This window comes from Buteo buteo, chromosome 20, assembly GCF_964188355.1.
Source record: "Buteo buteo chromosome 20, bButBut1.hap1.1, whole genome shotgun sequence".
Classification (NCBI taxonomy): Eukaryota; Metazoa; Chordata; class Aves; order Accipitriformes; family Accipitridae; genus Buteo; species Buteo buteo.
This window is the reverse complement of record NC_134190.1, coordinates 15,914,295-15,931,568: the sequence shown is the minus strand read 5'-3', so window position 1 is coordinate 15,931,568 and position 17,274 is coordinate 15,914,295. Positions and strand designations below refer to the sequence as shown.

Genomic DNA, 17,274 nt, shown 5'->3' with positions numbered 1-17,274 from the left:
GTGCCTGTGGCGTGGCACAGTTCCTCACGGGGACTGAGGTGTACCCAGGGAGTGCTTGCAGGTGTTCCCCGCTGCGGGTGGCCCGGCTGCCCGACCGCGGAATGGCGTGGAGCAGGGGTAGCCCACCTCTTCCTTGCTAAGGACTGCGTACGTCTTTCAGATAAAAACGGACCTGGTGGGCTGCCCCATCTCCCTCTCACTTTCTTCTCCCACCCCGTCATGTTCACCAGTAGTAGCGTGGACTGTACGACATGAACCCAGTGGTGCCCGTCCTGGAGGTGAAGGGATGGGACTTTCTGTTCCCCTCCCACCTCTGGGGACAGCTAGCAGCAGGGAAGGCTGCTCCCCTGCAGAGGACCTGGCTGCCGATGGGAGGAAGCTCTTGCTTTATAGCAACAAGAAGGGCAGATATTTTTCCTTGAGCGTTAACTCCAGCCTGGCCTTGGGCTTTTAAGACAACCACACATACACATATGCCCCTTACAAAGACAGAGTTAAGACACAGTCTTAATGCATATACAGATGCAAAGTGCCCAGCCACGCGCTCCTACACGTTTTGGTTGTCTTCCTGGGCATCTTTTTCACAATTACAGTTTTTCTGCAAATAGCGGCAATTCCAATGCAACTTGGAGTGCTGGTTTTGCTCAGAAGGTCTTTTAATTGCTCATACACTCCTGCATTCTCTCCTTCGTAGTCTTCGTTCATTCTTGCCTGGTGCCTTTTGTACTGCGCTTGCTGAAGGCAATGCACAAAGGCTGCTCTTTCCTGCCGGAGCTTGTTGTTGTCTTTAGTAGCTGGGCAGGCAACAACAACTCTGGTGTGAATCATTTTGCTCCTCCAATGTAGGAGTTGCCCACGAAGAGTGATTAAGAGGGAAAAAAAAAAAAGAAAGCAAGATTGAGAGGGAGTGTGTGTGTGCACAAATTAAGGTTGGGAAAGAGGGAGTGGTGTCAATGAGCAGGGAAGCTAACAGAGTCTTCTGCTCGGCAACGTTTCACCGCGGGTAGCTAGTTCTTCGCACTGTACCCATTTCATTGATTTGTTTACCAGGATTATAGCCTTGCAAAGTAAGTACAGCTTTTTCTTTTCCTCTGATAGTTTAATAAATACCTAACTAATAGTTAACAAATCTCCGCTGTGAAACGTAAACACGTAGAGGGAGTGGGATAAGGAAATTTGTACAAAAAGGTATTGTGTGGAATTAAAGGAGCAAAAAAACCTTACCAAACTACAACGTTTTGGTTTCATCCCACAGTTACTGCTTTTGCTATGCTATATTTCTCCCCCCCTGAAAAGATTCACTGGAAGCGGTGAGAAGGATCTGGCAGGTGAGACAGCAAGGGCATTAGGAATTATTAAAATATGGTGGTTTATTGCAAATGGCTTTCCCCATATCAGAGAAAGCAGGTTGTGTTCGATGCCGTGAAAATGCTCCATGTGTCAAAGTAAGATTTAGACTGTTTTGTAAGTCTCTGTTACAGAGGAATATTCCTCTCATTTTCTGCAGAGGTGTGTGCGCTCTGGTCTGTTTGCTTTGAGTTGTTAATCAAGTGACTAATCCACACTTGTTTAAAGTGAAGGGCAGGAACTGAGGTCCAGTCAATTATCAATTTATTTTCAGTGTGACCATTTAGTTTGAAGAATTCGCTGGCTATTGAGGTACACAAAGCATATTGCGGTGGCTCATTTCTCTCTTTCCTTCCTGGAGTGACTTTCCCTGCTATATTGCTGACAATGCTTTTTCCCTAACCATACAAGACGCTCTGGTCCCACATTAGTCTGATGTCTTGCATTCCTCAAAGAAGTGTCTGTTCAGAGGAAATTGTGTCCTTGTTGCATAGCCAGGTAGTCTGCCAGGTGGAGAGTTGTCATTTGTGTACAAGTAAGAAGAAAAGGCTCACAGAAGTGTTTTTATTTCCTTTATGTGTTGTGTTCACCAAATAAGAGCTGAAGTGGGGTCATGTTAAATGCTTGAGCTAGTTTCAAATATTAATGCCTCACTCGTGAAACATGCGTGTAGGTTGTTTCATATCATTTATCCTCTCAGTGCGAGTTTGTTTGAACTGGAGAGACTACAGCGCTGGCACTCACAGCTCCCGAGCTGTAAACCCAGTACATCCCCCCGGCACTGGATGGCCAGCACTGTCCACACTTTATCTGCCACAGGGGTCTTCTCCTGGAAGGACTGCTTAACTGAGAAAGGAATAAAACAAATACTTGTTCTGCTTTATCAGATTATCCCTACCGTATAGCTAACTTGATTTGTCAGACATTTCCACACAGACGTTGCTATTCTCCTGATTATATTCATAGAAGATAAGCTATATTTAGCTTTTGTCTTAGTAAGCAGATACGAAACAAAGCCTCTCTGTTGTTTTTTTGTTTGTTTGTTTTGTTGTTGTTGTTGCCTTCAAGAGTGACTAAGCAAAAATGGTGTCTTACACCAATAAACAAGTTTAAATCAGGATTTTCTGAACTGGGTCAGTAGCCTTTCAGCTCCCTTCTGAATCTGAAAGTGTTTCTATAATGCTGTGGCAGAGTCACAGTTTTAAGCAAAGCTGGGTGGATCACAAGCTACCTGTGCTTAGAAGATGCCCCAGTGCCGCAGGCCGCTCTAGAAATGCTGACGTACCGCTTTCCCGGGAAAGGAGACACTCAGCAAGAATCCATGCAGCCGGCCTTCTTAAAATTTCATTTTCAATTTTTTGACTCCTCCCTCTTTGAGGGTTCCCTGTGATTACTCACTCAGGAGCTGCGTCTGATTTCCAAGTCTGCTAATGGGCTTTCCTCTTGATGGGAGCTTCTACCCTTCTCACTTGACTGGAACAGGCTTTAATGGATTCAGAAGGCTTGGGACAATCAAGGCTTTAATGAGATTTAAGATTTTGTAATATTTAATACAGTAAATGCTTTTCAAGAATATGTATGTCATGAACCCTAAATATCACACATCAATAAATGGAGCATTAAAAACTGACTGACCAGGTGCAGTTGAAAAAGATGGTGGGATAGAGATTATGCTTCGCTATCCATCCCATCATTCAAGGTTAAGGGAGAAACTGAGCTTTTGTCCCAACAAAATGCCCCGAATGGGCGTTATTTCAATAGTAGCACTAAAAGAAAGAAATTATAAGAATGGAGAGCTTTACCACTACCAGAAATAGTTTCACTCAGCACAAAAGAATCTCGGAGAGCATCAGCAGTTACTGGATGAACAAAAGGTAAATAAAAGGATCACCATGAAATACCTCCCATTTTCCTCACTGAAAAGGAACATCCAAACTTTTTAGAAAGTGATGCAACATGAACTGTATCAGAATTACTAGTGGGGTCAGAAAAGAAGAGTTCTTAAGCCATGGTACAGCTTTTCACTGGCATAAGGAAGAAGAGTTGCATTCAATTTTGCAAAATTTCCTATTTTATTTTCTTACTCTGAATCTCTTACAACCCAAGGAAGTGAAACACAGGTAGCCCATACACATCTTAAAATCACTTTAGGTTTGCCAATATAACTGAAAATACTAATGTTAGAATTACAGCATAGCATTTGCAATATTAAGCCAGAAAGGAACAAGAAGTATTTTTTAGTGGTTATGATTGCATATTGATTTTTAGTCTGTAAGGAAGATCCAGTGGCCTAAATAGAATAATATCAGGCCAGCCAGCACTAAATAATTGTGTTCTACCCCACTAGCAAATAAGATTTTTTTCGGGTAAACTGCATGCCTCATTCTGCATTGTGAGATTGTTCATATTGTTTGTTTTCTTGAGGGTGGTAGATGTCGAATGACAGACACATTCTTGGTTCCCTGGGTATTTTTCCACCAGCTTCTCAGTAAGAAATACCTGGGAAGTTGATACTTGCCCCAGATCTTCAAATTTTAGCTGGGGGGGGTGGGGTGGGGCAGGGGCAGAGAGAGAGAGGGAGAAGGAGACAAAATATACATATACGTATGTATTGTGTGTTCATGTGTGAATGGTTGAGGTAATGGGGAAGATAAGATAAGTAGCCTATGCCAGGGAGTGTATTTAAGACATGCAGAGGCACAAAGGTGCACGTCTGGGATAAGCAGAGAGTCATTTTGCTCCTTTGCCCCTGTTGTTCCAAGTTACTCCCTCATCAGCAGTCTCAGTCCTTCAAATTTGTTTAACTGTCTTTTGCCACTGTTCTGCCCAAAGCTCTCCTCCTTTAAGGTGTGTGCTGAGCCCACGGTTTCCAGCAAGATTGACTTTTCTGGTAATTAGTTGCTTTCATGCATGAGAAATCGTGACCGTGTAAATGAGATAGATGGTTGCAGTGCTGGGCTGGTGCTTCGTTCTCCCTCTACATCCCGAGATCTCTGAGATGTGTTTCCTGAACCTCACTCTGACATCAGCTGGACGCCTGCTGACACTGGGAAATGGGATCTCACATGGATAATCTCTCTTTACCGAGCAGCTGCTGGGCACTGCCAGGCTACTGGAAGCTGGACAAGTCCAGCCAGCCCCATTCTGAATTCGGAGTTCTGGCAAAGCCTCTAGATGTTGCAAAGTGTACTCCTTTGTATTTTTCCGTGGGGATAACTTTCTTCAGTGATATATATTTAGTGTTTCCCCTCTTCAAGACAAATTCCTTTTTTTTTTTTTTTTTTTCCAGTGGGAGGGGATTTGTTAGCAAACAGGTTGTTGCTAATACCAACAGTCAGAGCATTTCGCAAGAGTGCAGTGCTGGTTAGGTGTGCTTTTCAAACATGGATTTAAAAAGCCTTGGGTTTATGCCAGTATCTTTTTTTTTTTTTTACTTAATTAGATTGTGCAATGCATTTCAGTAACCTTTAATACAGCATCTTTTACCTCAAAACAAACCAGTTGCCAAATAAACCTGTTGCCTTACCAGATAGATCCAAGACCATGTGTAAGTTAATTAAAATAAAAATAAAGACATTTATTTTGTAAAAGGCCTTCTCTAATCAAACAGGCCTTATGAGTAAATCAAAGTGTTTTCTTTACTGTGTCACAGGCAAATTACACACCCATTCTGTTAGTCCCATAAAAATGTATAAATACCACAGATTATTTGGAAGTCATTCACTACTGTCAAGTACCACAACTGCTCCACAGCTTCTGTGTACAATGGTGTCCGACGTTCAGCTAAGTTTGGGCAGAATGACATATGCATTCAAATAGGAGAGTGTTCTAATTCAAAACACCTTTCCAAACCAGGATGAGAGTGAACGGTCAAGAAAGGTACCTTGCTGGAGAAAGTTCCCTGCCCATAGGTTCCCTCTTCCCCTTTCTGCCTTCTTGTGCCTTTCTGCTTTCACCCTGTGAGATCTTTCCTGGCTAGGATGCAAATGATATGAACTAGGTAAGTAAATGTTTGAGACTGCAGTATCAAGTAATCAGTTACTGGAGAGAAATCATTGTCCTTAAGGTGTTTCTCAAAGGTTAGCAAACCTCCTACCAATGAAAGAAATAATTTACTTTCCTTTCCGTAATAGGATAAAATAGGACCCTACATCTTCAGTGTCAGAGCCTGAAATGCAAATGTAGATAGGTGTGCATCTGGATAAGAACACACTTTTTAAGATGACCCCTCCACACCACATTTATTCCACTATTTTGCCATTTTTCCTGAAGAGAGCAAATACTGGAGACACCTTTTAAGTTCTGTGTGAAATCTTGTGCCTTTTGAAGGCTTTCCCAATATTCATCTTTTCCATTTCCTTTCTGTCTCTGTCAATAGCTTTGGTGGAGCTGTTTAACACCATTTTTAATAGATTGCCCTTTTTTTTAAGGATACATGATATTGGGGTGCAGAGTAGTGTCAAATTCAGTATGCCAAAGGGGTCATCTTCTGTGTGCTTGCTGGTCTAAAGCCAGACTTGTGCTATTGACTGAAATTCTGTGGTTCACCCTTGTTAGCTTGATTCTATACAAATGTGCTTATACCAAAGTGCAATTTCAGGTATGTGAAAACAGTCTGGAAGCTGGGAATACTCTCTGGCTTTCCCAGAGCATGGACTGCAGCAACTGTCCCTTGGGCACCACCCTTCCCATTCCTGACTGCAGAGATCCTCTAGCAGCCCTGTGGCAATTGCAGTTATTAAGAATGGCTAGAAAATATTTGCAGTTGAAACAGTGTAAGTGATGAGTGGGCACACAGCAGGATTTATTTAGGAGGCTTCCTTTAAGTTTCGAGGACAATCTCAACCTACAGGACCAGACAGCTTTCTGGAGACTGCTAGCAAGGCTAGGAAGAATGGAGAATCATCCCTTAGAGGAAGGACACGTACCAAAGCTAAAGCTTCAGTCAACAATTAGCCATGAAGCAAGAGACAGGAAAGATTAGGAGACTATTAAAGGCCTGTCTGAGAGCCAGGAGAGCCCAGAGCATAGGCAAAGTACCTTTTAAGTTGGCACATTTTAAGAGTGTCAATTAAAAAGAGATTAAATTCATATGTGATCCAATTTGACTCAATATGAATGGGTCACCCCGACCTACCCAGATTTCCCCAAGTGCTTCTGGTAATACTGGCTCCATGTAACACGTGGCATTGCCAGCTGTCACCTGAAGATGATGGCTATTACTGAACCACTCACATTTCCTTGGCTGGGCATGGATGAGACCTTCCCTGCTCCTCAGGAGCTGCCAGTGTGCTCTGAAGCTGAGTGGGCTCAGCCAGCCCTTCCTCTCCCCTCCCTGAACATCCAAGCTGCCCAGTCCCCATGCTGGTGTCCAGCCTTCTTCACCGCTCTTGACCCAGCCCCACCACAGCAGGAGCTAGGATTACACTCTGAGCCATCTCTTTTTTCCCTTTTCTGTTTCAGGATGACAATGGACGCTTTGCAACTAGCGAACACTGCCTTTGCAGTTGATATGTTCAAAAAACTGTGCGAGAAGGACAAAACAGTCAATATTATTTTTGCCCCACTGTGTACCTCAACGTCTCTGGCTCTGGCATATAAAGCGACAAAAGGTGATACTGCAGATCAAATGAAACAGGTAAGCTGTCAGCATCCTGTTCTGTGGCTGCAAAATTATATGGCTGTCGGAGGTGGCTTTCTTATTTATTCTTGTTAATATTCTACTGGATGTCTGGTTCCCTTGTAAGCCAGGCTGCAAACTGTCCCTCTGAAATTCCTGAACGGTTCCACACTCCATGGCCCCACACAGCAAAAGAGGTTGAAAATCTGGCTTAAAGAAAAAGCTTTCTCAAGCATGTACACAGTGGAAGGGGACATGGCAGAGTCCTCAACAGTTGCATTAAAGTCTTGTCTCCTTTTAGCGTAGTGTTGATTGTGGCTGCAAGTCACAGTCAAGATCACTGCATTTTCTGGATAATGTTTTTTCATTATTCAAGAATGCCTAAACTTTAGAGGACTGGAAATAATTTTGCCATTATCTGTCAGCAGCAAGTATGCTTAGCAGCCTGCCGCTGACATTTCTGCTTTCTCCTGCAATACCACTAAGAGGAAGTGGGTGCAGTAGAAGAGGGTACAACTTCAACTGTGTTTCTTCTTAGAAGCAGCTCATCGTGTTCAAGGGGTTTCCAGAACCGTGATGCAGCATGGCAGTTACGACGCAATCAGTCTATCAAGCTCACTCTGTGGTGCAGGGAGGCAGCCTCGCAGCCTCTTCTGCTGCCTCTGTGTAAGCAGAGACCTGTGTAGTTCCTTTGTGTCCCAAGGAGGGTGCCCACGGTTTCTGCAGTTACCTAAAGGTGGACGATAAGCAAATTCAGTATGCATTTATATGCTGATTATCACCTAGCTCTGAGGGACACTCTACATATTTGAACATATTTTCTGTCCTTTGGGAATTCCTCCCTGTACTTCCTCATTCACTGAAGGGTCCCCCCGAGCGCAGCCTCCTGTGCCACAACTCATGCCACAGATTACAAGGAGTCTCGTGCTATTTGCAGAGCTGTGCAGCAATATATCCATTAAGATCTTCTAGGCATTGCAGATGTTTCCAAACAGCATTGTTTTTTTAAAAAAATTAAAAATTAAATCTAGATTTTTTTTTATTTAAATGACACCCTGCAGCTTCCTCACCATTTCAAAATTCAAGCGTTGTCTTTCTAATGGGAGAGTTCAAAATATTAACCTGCCCTTAATTTTGCTTTCACTTGTGTCTGCAATTTGCTTTGAACCATCTCATAATAAGTTAACGTACACATCCACAAATGGAGCTCTGTTACACAAGCGTGTTTATATTTCATATTTCTCAAGTGGTATATAAAAAGTGCTGACTGCAGATACTAAGGAGAACTTGGTATGTTCTTAAATGTAATATCTCCTGTCTGCCCCTGAGTTCGTGCTTGGGTTTTAAATACTAGATACAAAAGGAGCCAGATCAGCAGGCTTACTCTGGACTATCAGTTAACAAACCTGTGCCAAAAGCTTTCCCAGGTGGAAAAGCTGCAGTAGCATAGCTTCCTCTCCAAACATAGTTTCCAGGCACAGAATCTTTCTGCACTTAACATGCTAAGAAGTAAAAGTGTTGGAGGAAAAGGAAATTAAGTTGAGGAGTTTGGCTATGAGAGCTCTCTGGGTGCTCTGTCCTTGGGAGTTTATTTCCTTCTGCTCCCACTGAGCAAGGATAGGGGAGGACACGGGGGGGGGGGGTGGCTAAGGCAGAGCAGCAATTTGTTGTGTCTGTGAAGATACGATGTGTTCAGGGAGAAAGAGCAGGAGCGAGGGACAAAGGGAAAAGAAGGTCACTAGTGCCCGCTATGCCTCATGAGGGAATTTGAGACAGGGGAGGAGAGTTGGACAGGCTGCCTGTAATCAAAGACCCTGTAATAAGCAGGCATTAGAAGTTCAATTCATATTTACAGGGTTATTTTCAAACAAAACCAGCAGTAACCTCTCGCCTCTGGTGCCTAAAAGCAGCGAGTTTTAGGTCACCCCAGCACTTTCTGGAACTTGTCATTCCCAGGAGCTGGGAGGTGGCCGTGTGTGGATCAGCAGCCTTACCTCCAGCTCATACTTTGTCTACAAAAAGACATAGTTATCTGATCAATTTTTGCTGAAATGTCATGTGATGTCATGTATCAGTCATAGCAATCAGAAAACTTGATGATCTGTTAAGCATTTTTAAAGGTGTAGCCCACTTCTAGAAAGGAGACTAGCTGGGACCCTCATTTATCTGGCTTAAAAGCTCCAGGTTTTTGGACAAGAATGTAAATTTGGTGAAAACATAATGACTCCATACTACAGAGTTTTAATCAACTAAGCCACATCACCAGCATGAGCAGCTCTATTGATTTCTTTGGACTGCTCACAGGAAAGAAATGCTTTTGGTTAAAGTTCTGGTAGGATCAGGTTTTTACGTTTATATAAGGATGTCAAATAAATAAATAAATTTTGAGTAACAACAGCAAGAGGCTGTGTTGTTAAATACGAAAAGCCACAGCTCTGACACAAACTAGCATTATTTTTTGCTAAGCTGTTAGGAATGTTTAGATAATAATAATAAAAAAAGATGCTTAGTATTTTATTACATTCATTTAACAGGTACTCCATTTGCAAGATGTCAAAGATGTTTCTTTTGGGTTTCAAACAGTAACTTCAGATGTTTCCAAACTCAGCTCTTTTTTTGCACTGAAAATGGTCAAACGGCTCTTTGTAGACAAGTCTCTTAATCCTACCACAGTAAGTACTGCAGAAAAGCCCTGGTGCTATGAATTGCTTGGCCAGCAAGTTGACGGGTTATGGTGTCAGACTGGAATGTTATTGAAAATAAATTCTCTCACTTTTGGCTGTTACTTGACTAGACTCAGATGATGAACAACATAATATTCTCTGCTGCCATAAAAGTTTGTAGGAGGATGGATGACTGTGCTGCTTGACCGCAAGCTATGCAACTATTACAACACTTCTAATTCTTTCATTAATATGCTTTAGGTCAGTAGCTCAGTAGGTTTTGAATGCAGCATAACTTCTATGCCACATCAAGGTCTTTGCATTGTAAGTATGAGCAAAAAGGAGTTTTAAAAACAGTTGGCGGTGCATGTGTGTGTCCAGTTCACACACCCAAGTAATTACTGCATACGCTGTAGTTTTCTTAAGCTGTCCAAGGAGGCAGAAGCCTGGCTATTGAAACAACACAAATAAGGAAGGTGGTGTTTGGCCTTATAACTTACGGACCTTGCAAATAACTGAGAAAAATGTTGTGGGTTCCCCCCCTCCAAAGTTGCCTTTGAATAGGGCCCCAAGCAAGGACAACATCAGCCTAAAGGTGATGTTTCAGAAAACTTAACATGCTTAAATAATGCTATACTTAGATTGCCTGCTGTTCCGCCTCTGCTACAGCAAAGGCCAATACCCATCCACAGCAATACACGTCTCATCTGGTGAGGACAGACATGAAGTGAGCAGCCTGTGGCCTTTATTTCAGTCCTCTCTCTCATCCAGGGCTGGACTGGGAATAGTTTTATCCTTTCAAACTCTGGCAATGTGGCCACCCCTGCAATACCAAAGTTACTTTAGCTGCTGATGTAACACCACTGGACTGAAGACAACCTTGGGAGTGATGTGCTGAATGCAGCTGTGCATCGTAATAAACTCCCTAACTAACCTGTGGTGAAGCTCAGGATGCTGATGCTGCAGTGTCTATAAAGAGCCATTGAGTGGATGGCATTTAACCAAGGATGACTTTGGTACCTTGTGTCTTTCAGGACTTTGTCAACTCCACAAAGAGACCTTTTCCATCTGAACTGGAACTAGTGGAGTTCAAAGAAAAAACTGAGGAAACCCGACAGAAGATCAACAAGTCTCTCTCAGAGCTAACTGACGGTGAGTACAGCTTAACCTTGGGGATGCTGTTTGCCTCTTTGGAGAAAGAGACCTTTGTCCTTGTGACACCTCTTTACTAATGCTTTTAGAAGTAAATACACAGTGAAAGCAAGGGGACTAGACCTGCTATTTGGATTCATGAGGATTAGCAACATCAGCCTGTTTTGAAATCACTAACTTTACTACTGCAGCATTTCTGAAGGTGGAAATGTGAGACTGACCTTGCATTAGCCTTGGGGAAAGCTGCTCACATTTGACTGCAGCGGGACAGTTTGGGAGAACGACAGCTCCTGGCTGTGGACCCTCACAAACATCTGACATCAATGCATCTAACCCAAGCCCTGGTTTCCTTGAAAAGTTTTATTGTAATGGCAAGTACTTGCTGGACTCTGAATTTCAGGCTGTTAATTAATAGCTCAGCTTCGCTCAGTTCAGCTGCTTTTGCCAGCAAGGCTGCCACAAGCAGATGAGCATCTCGTGTGTGCCTTCCTGTGGAAGTGGGGCTGCAGGGACTTCTCCCCCAGTACCACTAAGCCAGGTCACAGGAGATGCACACCAGTGACCGTGAGGGTCCCCAGGCAGAGCCTGCCCAGTCTGGGGGGGGCAGAGGTCCAGCCCTGGCCCACGCGAGACACAGCACCCTAACAGAGCCTGTTTGCAGCCTGGGCAGAGGTAGCTCTGGGGTCGGTTGCTGCCTGTTGCCCTCGTCTGGTACAAATATGAAAACATGGGTGCATGAGTCTGGTCCTTCCCAGGCTGGCACAGGTGCCCATGTGGAAGCACTTTGCCCTGCCTGTGCAATTCGTGCGTGAAGGCAGGACTTGCCTCCCCAGTGCTCTGAATTCAGTGTCTTTTATGGCAGTGCTTGAACAGGTCTGAAACAGAGCGAGGGCGGGCACGACATTTCCATATTCTTTTTGAAGACTCTAGCAGTATTTGGCTATGGACTGGAATCAGAGCAGAGTTTTTTATTATTCTGGTTATTTTGTTCTCATGTATCTGTCTAGAAATGAGTAGCTGCTAATCTGGAACTTCCCTTCAAGTCTTGTTCTCCATATGACAAGTGCTTTTTTGCTTACACGTGTTGAATTTCACTGAAAATTCAATACCTTCTTTAAGGTACTGAACAAAAGCATTAGGCATATTTTTGATTCCATGCTATATAAGGCAAGAAAACATGTAATTTGGAAGATCTGCCTTGATCCCAAATCCCATTTCAAACAGTAAGCTGCAATTTTAAGTAAGTACTTCTTTTTGGAATTTTCCATTAGAATTAAAATCTTTTATCTGTGATGGGCAAGACAGAAATTTTTTAATTCAGTGAAATGTTTCCATGTTCAGTTGAAACAATTGATATACTGATAATGTATTTTTGTATTAACAACCATCTTAAACCTGTTCACAGGCAAAATGGAGAATATTTTGAATGAGGATAGTGTAAATGACCAGACTCAGATCCTCCTAGTTAATGCAGCTTATTTTGTCACAAACTGGATGAAGAAGTTCCCAGAGGCAGAGATCAAAGAATGTCCTTTTAAAGTCAACAAGGTATGTTCTGGAAAAAAAACCCCAACAAAACAAAAACAAGAGTGCTGTTTCCACTCAAGAAAATGCAAACTTTGAGCTAAGGAAATCCCAACAGGAGAAAATGAGAAATATTTATTATTACCATGGCATTCTTAGACTCTATCTAAACCTATATGCTGTTGCAAGGGTCCCTAAACCAGTTTGCTTGTCAAGTTGTTTTAAAACTTTGCCGGTGCTTTCACATCCATCTTTCAAAGGCTCAGTGTGAAAACAGACTGTCCTGTTAGTGTATTTAGACAACGGGAGCTGAGTACAAGTGATCAGAAGCAGCCGTTGCCTACAAGGAGATGCACAGTCTCACAGCTAGCTTCTTCCAAGAGATTACAGCCTGTACCAGAGGCTGCATCCCAAAACCAGCAGGGGAGAAGCACAAAACATTGCATTTCTCGTGGTCACAGAACTAATGAAACATCTACACCCGTGGGTTCTCTTTGAGAATACCCCTTAGGTGCCTGGCCCTGAGCTTTCCTCTCCAGGGATGGTGCCCCATGAATCTCCCTCTTTCCAGTGAGGCTCAGGACTGCAGCCCTCTGCGTATCAGCCCTGCTTAGCCACGAGGTCCAAGTGGGTGCAGCCCCTGTGGATGTTGCCTTCAGCAATTTGTGACCAGTGATGAATGTTGTGATCAGTCAGCTTTGAACTAAGGTATAAAGCTGGGCAACATTTGTGAGGTAAAGAGATTATACTCCAAATATATACATACATACATATATATATATGTGCGTGAGAAAAATTGGAGTTTCAGGTTCACTGAAAATATTCATAAATTACCACATCAGCCAAGAGTTTCAGCTTAAAAAGTTTTTAAAATTATACAATCAACACTAACATTTTTAAGTGAAACTTCTCAAGGTTTTTTTCTAAAGTAACATTTTTCTACTGAATTTGAATTTTGAATGAGTTTCCAGGTGAACAGAACAGTTTGTAAATCTTCGCTATGAAATAAAGAGTTTTGTTTTGTTTTGTTTCATTCATGAAAAGCAAAGACATAGGGCTTTAGGTAAGCCTGAAATTTCTTCTTCTGTTTCAGCTCCTGAACCAAAATATCAGATATTTGTATGAACAGCTTGACTTTCACTGTTGAGATGTTCTCAGTGCTTAACACTTACTGGCAATTACCCTATAGACAGTACAGTTTGTAGCACTCAGTGAAACAGGCACAAAGGGCCACCGATATTAGGTAAATTTCTCTTTTAAGGCACATCCCCAATATGTTGCTATTGTATTAAGTAGAATTCTGTTCCACTTTTCTTTGGAAAGCTGCCTACTGTAAAAAGCCAACAGGGTCTCTTACAGCTGGTTTCATTACCTATGAAAGCCAACAAATTCTCTGATGGTAACTCAATGTACCACTTCCATGCAAGCTTACAAACTTCCCTCTCTCACCATCTTATTTGTGAATTAAAAGGAATGCTAGATTGTTTCCTCTGTGTTTTGCAGACTGAAACTAAACCAGTGCAAATGATGAATCTGGAAGCTACTTTTTGCCTGGGCTATGTAAAAGAATTAAATGTGGCCATCCTCGAGCTTCCATGCCTTAACAAACATATAAGCATGCTCATTCTGCTGCCCAAAGAGATTGAAGATGAGACTACTGGCTTGGAGAAGGTGAGAGAAAAAAATAGAATTAGCATGATGCTTCCCTTGGAAACAGCCCACTTCTAATGCCATATGCTTATGGAAGGTTTTTCTTATTTAGATGCTATATAGAAGTTTCCTGTAAGTAAGTTTCCTGTGAATTTACCTTCTCATTCTGCTCCTCTGTTCCTGATCTCATATTTGTGACATCATTGTTTCCACTGTGGCCAAGTGTGAGGTTGTGAACAAGACTTTGTTTTAGATAGGTTGTGCACAGAAGACAGTGTAAAGTGCAGAAGGTGCCCATGATGCACTCTAGGAATCTGCATCAATTTGAAAATTTGGACCCCCAAAATAATTTTCACCTTAAGATTTTTGTTTTTGCTGTAGTAAAGTGCTTAAAGTCATACTTACTGGGTACTCAGTAATGCTGACATTATTTACTCTAGTGTCCTCATTTTTTTTCAGTTGACATGTACCTGTGATTTATTTTACTAAGGTCTTACACTTCTCTAGGTTTTAATTTTGAGCAGAGGTGCCTGAAAATGAGCCATTTTTTATTAGAATTGCACATAAATTTGAAAATGAATAAGGCATTTCTTAAAGAACACCCATTTCTTATGTCATTTCTCTATGAAAATTTTAGAACATATTTTCACCTCTCTTCAAAGTTTGAGGATTAGGAGACAGATGATCACACAAGTCTCCTTTGTAATTTGCTGCAACTGGTCATAAATTTTAAAGGCAGGAAGAATCTGCCTTTGCAGCTGTAAGGTACTTTTATATGTAGGAGTAAATTACAGAACACATATATCTTAAAATGCAAGTGAGGCCTTTCCTGACATCAGTTTGTTGTGGCCCCAAATTCTGCCTCGTCACTTCCCAGTTTTTTAAAAATTGCTCAAACAGCTGCCTGTTTGATTGAGATCAGGCTCTGGATTTGGAGTCTTTTTCTGTCCCAAATACCAGCAATTTCATTACTCTGTAAGGTCAGAAATCGAGACTTTTGGCTCTGCCAGTTGGCTGGGTGTAACCTGGGTAGGGACTGCCTTTCTCCTGTTCCTTCATATGGTCGTTGAGGTGATTTGCCTGTCAAAAGCTTGTAAGGGACTAATAGTCAGAGCATGTACATACAGTGGAGTTTCTCCAGAGGCCTGTCCTGTGGATTAAATCATACTTGCATCAATATAGCTCAGAGTATGTTAACCCTGAATGCTACAGTTGTGAATTCAAAAGCAGAGGTTGCCTTTTGGACTTTATTCTGGGGGGGCTTGATAGGAGTGGGAAGTTCAGGAATGGTCTTTTTTTTCTTTTTTCTTTCTTTCCTTGGACTGCTCATTAATTTCCTTTGTTCCTTTATGTCTTCAGCTGGAAAAGGCACTCACCCCTGAGACATTATTACAGTGGACCAATCCCAGCATGATGGCCAACACCAAAGTGAATGTATTTCTTCCAAAGTTTAGTGTGGAAGGTGATTATGACCTGAAGCCTCTTCTGGAAAGCCTGGGAATGACAAACGTCTTCAATGAGAGTGCATCAGATTTCTCTGAGATGTGTGAGACAAAAGGTGTGGTTTTGTCAAAGATCATCCATAAAGTCTCTTTGGAAGTAAATGAACAAGGTGGCGAGTCCCGAGAGGTACCAGGATATCGGATTCTGCAACACAAAGATGAATTTAAAGCTGACCATCCATTTATATTTTTGTTTAGGCACAACAAAACTCGCAACGTGATTCTTTCAGGCCGATTCTGTTCCCCTTAAGCAGGGTGTATTCATTATGAAAAAGCACAATTACATCCATGGTGGTGCATGTTCCTGTAAAGCTTGGCATCCTGACTATCATCTTTGAAAGGAAATCTAAGAGGTTCATATATCAGCTGGGTAATACAATGTACTCTACATATGCAGCAGAACTAGTTTATCTCCTTATGTTTCATCCCCTTAAGCTGAAGGATTCCCACTGTGAAGAACACATCATATTTTACTGAGAAGTATCCCAGCCTCAGCAACAAGTATATTTTGTTCCTCTGTGACATCTCTTTCCCAAAATGAAGTGAACTGAGAGCCCATTTTAGATAGACCAGGAGCTGGAAAGGGCTCTGAGAGGAAGAGCTACATTCCTGCTTCCTAGCCAAACCACTCTCCCTCGTGACCCACGCTCTGTGGATTCCTACTGCCTAGAAGGGGAAAATGTGGACCCGTGGTATGATAGCCCTCCCCTTGTACCTGGCCACACTCCGGTGGTCCAGGGTGCCCTACCGGACCCTGCCAATGCCCAGTGAAACAGTGCCCAAGTTCTGCAGCATAGCTACACAACTCAGGCTAGCATCAGAGTTTGCATCTGTGAAATAGCAGCTGCACTGAGACCTGTGGATGCAAGAGGCAATAATCATGGTGACAAGATGTACACCTGGAAGACTCTTCAGCGTGAGCTACGTCAGTTCATAGATTGGGGAAGCTGGACTCTGCTGTGTGGGATTTTTTGACTCATTGCCCTTCAGATATGGAAGATGGGACCAGTTCACTGCAGCTATAAGGAGCTCTGTTGTATATATCCTGAGAAAAAGAATGTTATGCAATTCTAGGGTAGAAAGCAGTTGGATTAATATTGGAAGTGCCACACTTTTCATGCACAGATGATCTGCCATTTCTAGTTCTGGATTCAGCATTAAGGAGACTCCATACAATTACTTAATGTCTGAGGCATGAGAAAGAAGTAAGGACTTCAATTTGAGTGAGATTAACATTGTAATTACCAGTCTCCAAATTCCATATGAAATCATGGTAATCAGGTTTCATTTCTATCTAAAGACTGCCTGCTGCATATGTTCAGTACTGGTTTACCTAATTACTGTTCAGAATAAAGCACTGTAAAACCTGTGTCAAATGTCTGCAATACCTCTACGTCAGTCTGTGTTCACTTTTGTGTATTCACTGACAGTATTGACCTCCAATAAATGATAGGAATGGAAATGAACAGATTCATTTAGGCCACAAAATCAAAATAAAAATTGAAATCAGTGCCCTTCTGGACAACATGTTAGTTCCTAGTAAGGACTATGTTACTAGCTGATCACAATATACAGAGAATTCAATTATGTATCTTCAAAAAATGGGAGCACTTTACTTGAGAATTCCTCTTGGTGTTTCAGGTCTGAAAGAAACTGGAAAGAGATTTGTAAATGGGAGCATGCAACCCCTAATATGCATACTGCTCTTCTAACAACAGAGAACAGCACAGTGGTTATTGTGAATTTGGAGACAGGAGTTCTGTTTTGTTTCTTGACCTTGCCAACCCACGAGAAGCCTTTAGACACAACGGTTCAG

The 17,274-nt window shown here is 42.3% G+C and overlaps 1 protein-coding gene across 1 annotated transcript; it reads left to right on the top strand.

Annotated features, from left to right (window-relative positions):
- Positions 1-840: 840 nt before the first annotated feature.
- On the top strand, positions 841-16,834 carry SERPINB5 (serpin family B member 5). The gene is made up of 7 exons (XM_075052196.1): positions 841-1,067; positions 6,811-6,985; positions 9,502-9,639; positions 10,665-10,782; positions 12,188-12,330; positions 13,810-13,977; positions 15,316-16,834. The coding sequence occupies exons 2-7, from the start codon at positions 6,812-6,814 to the stop codon at positions 15,706-15,708; spliced, it is 1,134 nt and encodes a 377-aa protein (XP_074908297.1). The 5' UTR covers positions 841-1,067; position 6,811; the 3' UTR covers positions 15,709-16,834.
- Positions 16,835-17,274: the final 440 nt, after the last annotated feature.